This window comes from Colobus angolensis, unplaced genomic scaffold (genome assembly GCF_000951035.1).
Source record: "Colobus angolensis palliatus isolate OR3802 unplaced genomic scaffold, Cang.pa_1.0 Scaffold28, whole genome shotgun sequence".
NCBI classification, from domain to species: Eukaryota; Metazoa; Chordata; class Mammalia; order Primates; family Cercopithecidae; genus Colobus; species Colobus angolensis.
Genome location: NW_012116043.1, coordinates 6,200,653 through 6,209,599, shown reverse-complemented (window position 1 = coordinate 6,209,599; position 8,947 = coordinate 6,200,653). Strand labels below are relative to the sequence as shown.

The following is an 8,947-nucleotide window of genomic DNA, read 5'->3' as shown; positions in this document are numbered from 1 at the left end:
GCAGATCATCAGGTCAGGAGTTCAAGACCAGCCTGGCCAAAATATTGGTGAAACCCGTCTCCACTAAAAATACAAAAATTAGCCTGGTGTGGTGGCGTGCGCCTCTAGCTCTAGCTATTTGGGAGGCTGAGGCAAAATAATCGCTTGAATCCGGGAGTTGGAGGTTGCGGTGAGCCATGGTCGCACCACTGTACTCTAGCCATGGTCGCACCACTGCACTGACAGAGCGAGATTCTGTCTCAAAAAAAAAAAAAAAAAAAAAGGAATGGCACAAAAAGCATCCCCACCCTCCCTCCTTTCTACCGGGTCTTCCCTCCTAACTCCTCCTGCACGTTTGTGCTGGAGGTCGGCGGAGCACACTTTGAGAAAGGCTGCCCCCGGGGGCCTGCAGCTGGCGCACATGAGTGACCTCTGGGTCCCCGGGCATTGCTTTGTGCCTGCTCTGGGCTGATGGTGGCCTCTTCCCCAGATACTCTCCCTAAAAGAGGAGGCAGCTCCTGCCAGCCAGGGCGTTTCCACACTGCTGCTGACAGTCCCAGACACAGGCAGGCTTATTTCCCAGGGTGCCGGAGCGGGGCCAGCCTCAGAACCCTCCCCTCCGTGGGGCTCTTTGATTCCACAGTGGGCGAGATCCAGAGGCCAGTCCCTAATAGGACGCATTCAAATGCAGGCCCAGGAGAACCCTCCGGAGGCCTGGGGGCTCCAGAAGGCTGCCACGGAATAAAATAGTCACACCTCTCCCCAGGGCCTCGGAACACGTGCGCACACACATGCGATCTGGTGACTCGGTTTCTGCTCCATTCTCCCCTGCAGAAAAACAAGAATAAGAAAAAAGGCAAGGACGAGAAGTGTGGCTCAGAGGTGACCACTCCGGAGAACAGTTCCTCCCCAGGGATGATGGACATGCATGGTGAGTGCCCGCGGCCTGCCAGCCTCTCCTGCCCAACCTGGGGCCTTGGCCAAGCACTCGGTCATGTTTTTGTTTCTCCAGCAGGTTTGTTCACATTCCAGGCAAGGGGTAGGAGGGCTGGGCAGGGCCCGGAGGCCTCTGTGCCAAGGAGAAGACAGCAGAGGAGAGGAAGTTTCTTTTCCCAGCGTACCAAGCCAAGAGACATAAACTAAGCCAGAGACGTAGAAATTAGACCCTCTCCTCACCCAGGGACAAGAAGCACACAGGAGAGGTTTCCGTCAGCCTCGTGGGCCCAGGAAGATTGTTTGGATGTATGTTTCCTCCCCCTCCATATACATTATATAAGTGGCTGTGTTTCCCATTTTGTTTTGGCTGCTGGAACTCTCCAGACTGGATTTTGTTTGTTTGGTTTGGTTTGGTTTGGTTTTTTTTGAGATGGAGTCTGACGGAGTCTCGCTCTGTTGCCTAGGCTGGAGTGCAGTGGCGTGGTCTTGGCTCACTACAATCTATGCCTCCTGGGTTCAAGCGATTTTCCTGCCTCAGCCTCCCAAGTAGCTGGGACTACAGACATGCGCCACCATCCCTGACCAATTTTTATATTTTTTAGTAGACACGGGGTTCCACCATGTTGATAAGGCTGGTCTCGAACTCCTGGCCTCAAGTGGCCTGCCCGCCACAGCCTCCAAAAGTGCTGGGATTACAGACATGAACCACCGTGCCCGGCCTCCAAACTGGATTTCTGACTTCATGTGAATCCCACCAGGACCTTGGGAACTGCCCTTCCATGTCTACAGCCTAACTCCCTTTGCTGTTGGATTTCAAATGTTGTAACTTAGCCAGGTACGGGGGATACACACCTGTAGTCCTCGCTCCTCGGGAGGCTGAGGTGGGAGGATCGCTTGAGCCCAGGAGTTCAAGGCTGCAGTGTGCTATGATCGCACCTGAGAGTAGCTGCTGCACTCCAGCCTGGGCAATACAGTGAGACCCCATCTCTTCAAAAGGCAAAAAAACCAAAAAAGTTGTAACCTAGGTCCATCAACCAAATCCAGATGGTGCTGTGTGCCATCGTTTCCTATTGCTGGTGTCTGTTTCTGTTTTGACCTTTTTGTTTGAGAGGAAACGTGCAGATGATATGTGTACACCTCCGTGAAATGTTCCCAAACTGCACACACCCGTGTAACCACCCAGGTCAAAACACAGAACGTTCCGAGCCGGTCCCCAGTGTCCCCCACAGGTCCTCACAGTTGTCTCCATCCACCCAAGGAAAACGCCCTCAGAAATTCAAACCTACAGTTCCTTTTTGTTTTTTGTTTTTTTTTTTGTTTTTTTGTTTTTTTGTTTTTAGGCAGAGTCTCGCTCCTGTCACCCGGGCTGGAGTGCAGTGGTGCGATCTCAACTCACTGCAACCTCCACCTCCTGGGTTCAAGCAATTCTTCTGCCTCAGCCTCCTGAGTAGCTGGGATTATAGGCTTGTGCTACCAAGCCTGGCTAATTTTCTTTTTATTTTAGTAGATAGTAGGTTTCACCATGTTGCCCAGGCTGGTCTCGAACTCCTGGTCTCGAACACCCGCCTTGGCCTCCCAAAGTGCTGGAATTTATAGGTGTGAGCCACCGTGCCCATCCCTAAAGCTTCATGAAAATTAAGTTGGCTTTCCATGTTTGAAAATCAGTAAATCGCCATCCTGCCATCCCTTGAGAAATCAGATCTGGCAGCCCGATCGCTGTGTGCTGCCTTGAGGCAGGGGCTGCCTGGAACTGCCTGAAGCCAGAGCCACCTTCCCTTATGAAGAGTGTGGCACCTCCAGGCCCACCTGGGTCACCCACCGCCTCTTTATCACCTGTCTGGCCTGCTAAGACAAGAGCCTGCAACTCTTGCCCTTTTCAGTCTCTTGACCCTAATTTCAATGTACTTTTGACCACCAGAACCTTTGGTCCAGCCAGGTAGTAGTAGATAAATAACTAAATAAGAAACTGGAAGGGAATATTGGTTTGCTGGAGTTTCTGATCTCTCCAGATGCCGCAGGGCTGTCTTGTTCTAGGGAAGAAAGGCCAGCAAACCTCCCCACATGCTCAAATTGACCTGTCTGGAAAACACAGTCACCAGTTCCAAGGGTAGGGGGACTGGTAGGTTTCTGAGCGGGCTTTAGAAAATCACAGCGGTGGTGGCTCATGCCTGTAATCTCAGCACTTCGGGAGGCCGAGGCAGGCGAATCACGAGGTCAGGAGTTCAAGACCAGCCTGGCCAACATGGTGAAACCCTGTCTCTACTAAAAATACAAAAAATGGGCGTGGTGGCTCACACTTGTAATCCCAGCACTTTGGGAGGCTGAGACAGGCAGATCACGAGGTCAGGAGATCGAGACCATCCTGGCTAACACGGTGAAATCCCGTCTCTACTAAAAATGCAAACAATTAGCCGGGCGTGGCAGTGGGCGCCTGTAGTCCCAGCTACTTGGGAGGCTGAGGCAGGAGAATGGCGTGAACCCGGGAGGCGGAGCTTGCAGTGAGCCGAGATCGCACCACTGCACTCCAGCCTGGGCGATAGAGCGAGACTCCCGTCTCAAAAAAAAAAACAAAACAAAAAACCTTGGCATGGGACCAAGCACAGTGGTTCACACCCGTAATCCCAACACTTCGGGAGGTCGAGTTAGGAGGATCACTTGAGCCCAGGAGCTTGAGACTAGCCTGGGCAACATAGGGAGACCTCATTTCTACAAAAAAATAATAGGCCAGGTGCTGTGGCTCATACCTGTAATCCCAGCACTTTGGGAGGCTGAGGTGGGTGGATCACGAGGTCAGGAGATTGAGACCATCCTGGCTAACATGGTGAAACCCTGTCTCTACTAAAAATACAAAAGAATTAGCCGGCCATGGTGGCGGGTGCCTGTAGTCCCAGCTGCTCGCGAGGCTGAGGCAGGAGAATGGTGTGTACCTGGGAGGCAGAGCTTGAAGTGAGCCAAGATTGTGCCACTGCTCTCCAGCCTGGGCGACAGAGTAAGACTCTGTCTGAAAAAAAAAAAAAAAGATTAAAAATTAATAATAAATTTAGCTGGGTGTGGTGACACACACCTATAGTCACAGCTACTCTACTCTGGAGGCTGAGGTGGAAGGATCACTTGAACCTGGGAGTTGGAGGCTGCAGTGAAAGGTAATTGTACCACTGCATTCCAGTCTGGGCAACAGAGCAAGACCCCATCTCTTTAAAAAATATAGATAGACAGATAGATAGATAGATAGATATAATCATAATAAATATTTTATTTTGGGCCAGGCATGGTGGCTTATGCCTGTCATCCCAGCACTTTAGGAGGCTGAGGTGGGAGGATCATTTGAAGTCAGGAGTTAGAGACCAGCCTGGCCAACATGGTAAAATCCCATCTCTACTAAAAATACAAAAATTATTGAGTGTGGTCCTACACGCCTGTAACTTGGGAGGCTAAGGCAGGAGAATTGCTTGAACTCGGGAGGCGGAGGTTGCAGTGAGCTGAGATCGCGCCACTGCACTCCAGCATGGGCGACAGAGCAAGACTCCATCAAAAAAAAAATTATTTTATTTTATTCAAAAATAGAGACAGGGTCTTGCTATGTTGCCCAGGCTGGTTTCAAACTCCTGAGTTCAAGCAATCCTCCTCCCTCAACCTCCCAAAGTGCTGGAAGTATAGGCATGAGCCACTGTGCCCAGCCTATAATAAAAATTTGAAAAAACCTTGGCCTGTTAACAGCTCACATTTATGAAACCGTCACAACGTGCCAAGTATCATGCTAAGCATCATTGCCTCGTTTGAGTCTAATTACCAACCCCATTTTACAGACGGAGAAACTAAGGCCCAGTGAGGTGAAGTAACATGCATGGTTAGCAAGTTCATAATTTGCAGTGCCATTGCTGGCATTTGAGGTCCTTTGAAGACAGAATCCAGGTTTGTGGCTGGGCGTGGTGGCTCGCACCTGTAATCCCAGCACTTTGGGAGGCCAAGTTGAGAGGATCATTTAAGGTCAGGAGTTGGAGACCAGCCTGGCCAAACATGGTGAAACCCCATCTCTACTAAAAATACAAAAATTAGCTGGGCATGGTGGCGGGCACCTGTAATCCCAGCTACTCAGGAGGTTGAGGCAGGAAAATCCCTTGAACTGGGAAGGGAAGGTTGTGGTGAGCCAAGATCGCGCCACTGCACTCCAGCCCGGGCAAGAGAGTGAGGCCGTGTCTCAAAAAAAAAAAAATAAATAAAGATCCAGGTTTGTGACCTGGACGAACTCTCCAGAAAAATCTAGAATGCTGAACAAACCAGGTCCCCAGACACAGGAGCCCTGTTCACTTTCTCATTTTCATTTTCATGCACGTGCGGCCGAAACCCAGTCAGACTGCAGTCGTGTGAATGGGAAGGTCAGGGAAAGGTGTGGGCTGGGCGAGTTTCCTGGAAGGCTTCCAGTGGGAGGATGGGTACAGCAGGAGATGAAGGCAGAGAGTGGTGCCCTGGGCCCTTTAGTCCACAAGACTCAGCTGAAGTTAGCCCAAGTATCGGTGTCACGCTGTTACCAGGCTACCAGGCTAGACCAGACGTTAAACATTAGTGCTCATTGTCATTCATTAACACAACCCAGGAACCTATGGGGCCAGCTTCTTGCACACGTGCTTGCTGTAGGAAGAAAGTTTAGATTTTCTCGAGGGAGAAATCGGGGAGCACACATCCTTTTTGTTTTGTTTTGTTTAAGTCCCAGAATTCACAAGAGGATGCTTTTGTGTAACGAGCACCCCAGAGTACAGTTAAAATCAGATCCAGGTCATCGGTGTGGGGCCGCCTGACTGCCTGGTGCTTCCTTGGCAGGTTGAGGTAGAGGAGGGACATGGGGCTGGGAGTTGGGCAGATGGGTCCAGCAAGTGGCTCTGCTGCTCCCAGCCGCAGTTTCCCCCTCTGGAAAGTGAAGGTGGTAATGGCACCTTGCCAGCGGGTTGTGGGGAGGATTCCACGAGGTGACCATAAATGCTTTTGCCTAGTGCCTGCCATGGTGGCAGGTGCCCAGGTCTGTTGGGATATCTCTGTCTCCTTCTCATGTTTACAAAAGTGGCCGTTGGCCCGGGTGCAGCATGGCCCCCAGAAAGGCTGCTTCATATTGTGTTGGTTTTGAAACCTCCACTTGGGTCTCTGCTGTTTAAAACGACTCTCCTAGGTTGGGCATAGTGGCTCAGGCCTATGATCTCAGTGCTTTGGGAGGCCAAGATAGGAGGATCACTTGAGCCCAGGGGTCCAAGACAGCCTGGGCAACATAGTGAGGCCCCATCTCTACAAAAAAATTAAAAATTAGCCAGATGCAGTGGCACATGCCTGTGGCCCCAGCTACCCAGGAGGCAGAGGCAGGAGGATTAGCTTGAGCCTAGGAGTTCGAGGCTGCAGTGAGCTATGATTCTGCTGCTGTACTCCAGCCTGGGTGACAGAGCAAGACCCTGTCTCTAAAAATAAAAAATACATAGATGGCTGGACGTGGTGGCTCACTCCTGTAACCCCAGCATTTTGGGAGGTTGAGGTGAGTGGTCAGTAGTTCAAGAGCAGCCTGGCCAACACGGCAAAACCCCGTCTCTACTAAAAAATAATAATAATAACAAAAATTAACTGGGCATGGTGGTGCACGCCTGTAATCCCAGCTACCTGGGAGGCTGAGGCAGGAGAATTGCTTGAACCAGGAGGTGGAGATAATAGTGAGCCGAGATCGCGCCACTGCACTCCAGCCTGGGTGACAGACTCCATCTCAGAAAACTAAATAGAGTGACTCTATGTGCTTGAGAAGGGGGTGCAGGACAGGGGAGGTGCAGCCCGGGCCCCAGCTCTGCCTGCAGCCCCACTGTGGGTGCCACTGCCAATGACCCTTCTCCTTCTTGTTTGTATTGTAAAGGGTTTTGTTGTCAGGAACAGTAGAGAAGGGAATACAGCCCCCTCTACACTCCACCTTGACTTTCATGAACATGATGCCATATTTGTCTCATCTATTTTTTCGATGTGTTAAATTTTTGTAATTAAAATATAATTCACATATAAAAAATACACAGCTAGTGGCCGGGTGCGGTGGCTCACACCTGTAATCCCAGCACTTTGGGAGGCCAAGGTGGGCGGATCGCCTGAGGCCAATAGTTTGAGACCAGCCTGGCCAACATGGTGAAACCTGTCTTTACTCAAAATACAAAACTCAGCCAGGTATGGTGACAGGCGCCTGTAATCTACTTGGGAGGCTGAGGCAGGAGAATTGTTTGAACCCGGGAGGCGGAGGTTGCAGTGAGCCCAGACCGCACCATTGCACTCCAATCTGGGCAACAGAGCGAGACTCCGTCTCAAAAAAAAAAAAAAGTGTAAAAGTTCAGAGCATCCTGACACTGGCCTGCAGCCGGCACTGAAGCATTTTCTGGTAAATTTCCCTGCCTCATGACATTCAAGTCTGCACCTAAACGTCACAGCATGCACTGCTAAAAACAGGACGTTTCTACATACCCACTGTCCCATGATCATTTCCAACTAAATTAACCAACAGTTCCTTAATAGCTTTTAAAACCCAGACCGTATTCAAATTCCCCAGTTGTTCCAAAGTGTTACAGCTGGCACCTTCGAAACAGGATCCAAATAATTTCCATACATCATATTTTGTCAAGTCTCCTAGCTTTCTTTATTCTAAAATCATCTCCCCTCCCCCACTTTTTTTGAAAATTTTTTAATATGATACTGACTTTAAGGGAGTGGACCACGTGTCCCGTGGAATGTGCCACCTCCCGCTGTCTCTCTCTCCCTTTTATTTCCTATCAAGTGGAACTCGGCTCCAGGCTGCATCAGTCAGACAGAACGTCTTGGCAGTCCCGCCTCACGGACCATGCCATGTCTTCCGTGTCACTTCTCTGCCAGACACACAAGGCGCCTGGTTTCTACACCCAGAATGAGGCCTCAAATGTCCCCCCAAGATTTTAAATATGTTAGGCCACCATCCCCAGCTGGTTGCCTCCAGACACAGGGTACAATTGGCTCAGTGTGGGGAAGGTCAGGCCAGCGCCGGAATTCTTTGCCTCTCTGGACACATGGGACAGCTGTGGTGCTTGGGTGGATGGGGGTGGGGGTGGGAGTGAGCTCAGGGGTCTCAGGAAGAGGAGTATCCAGTATCCAGACCCCTACCGCGTGGCCGGGTGCAGTGGCTCATGCCTGTAATCCCACCATTTTGGAAGGCCGAGGTGGGCGGATCACCAGAGGTCTAGAGTTCAAGATGGGCCTGGCCAACGTGGTGAAACCCCGTCTCTACTAAAAATACAAAAGTAGCCAGGAGTGGTGCCTGTAGTCCCAGCTCCCCGGGAGGCTGAGGCAGGAGAATCACTTGAACCCGGGAGGTGGAGGTAGTGAGCTGAGATTGCACCACGGTCCTCCAGCCTGGTTGACACAGCGAGATCCGTCTCAAAAAAAAAACAAACAATAACCAGACCCCTCCCCGGTGGGAGAGCTGCTGTGGGTTCCGGGCATTGAGGCGCAGGGATGCTGAGTGCTCCGACCTGCCCGTCCTTGGCAGCTGTGGGATTTCATCCTGTGGTTCTGTTCCCACACCCCACAGACGACAACAGCAACCAGAGCTCCATCGCAGATGCCTCCCCCATCAAGCAGGAGAACAGCAGCAACTCCAGCCCCGCTCCAGAGCCCAACTCGGCTGTGCCCAGCGACGGCACCGAGGCCAAGGCAGACGAGGCCCAGGCTGATGGGAAGGAGCGCCCAGGAGCTGAAGGTACGTGGCCTCTGGAGATGGGGCTCTGACGGCCTCCCTGTAACCGGCCTTCAGGCGGTCTGTGGCTAGGTGTTCCAGGAGGCCCTGTCATGTGCCAGCCGCAGCACGGAGACAGTAAAGAGAGGTGACACCTGGAGTACATGGTATCGTGGGAGAATTAAAAAAATCAGACAGGCCAGGTGCAGTGGCTCAAGCCTGTAATGCTAGCACTTTAGGAGGCCAAGGTGTGAGGACTGCTTGAGCCCAGGAGTTCAAGACCAGCCTGGGCAACATAGCAAGACCTCATCTCTACAAAAA

The 8,947-nt window shown here is 51.5% G+C and overlaps 1 protein-coding gene across 1 annotated transcript in view; it reads left to right on the top strand.

The window, feature by feature from the left end:
• BCL7A (B-cell CLL/lymphoma 7A) overlaps positions 1–8,947 on the top strand; it is a 31,635-nt gene that overhangs the window by 4,775 nt on the left and 17,913 nt on the right. Inside the window, exons 3-4 of the mRNA XM_011948590.1 lie at positions 814–910; positions 8,483–8,650. Coding sequence (XP_011803980.1) covers positions 814–910; positions 8,483–8,650 — 265 coding nt within the window. The remainder of the gene's footprint in view (positions 1–813; positions 911–8,482; positions 8,651–8,947) is intronic.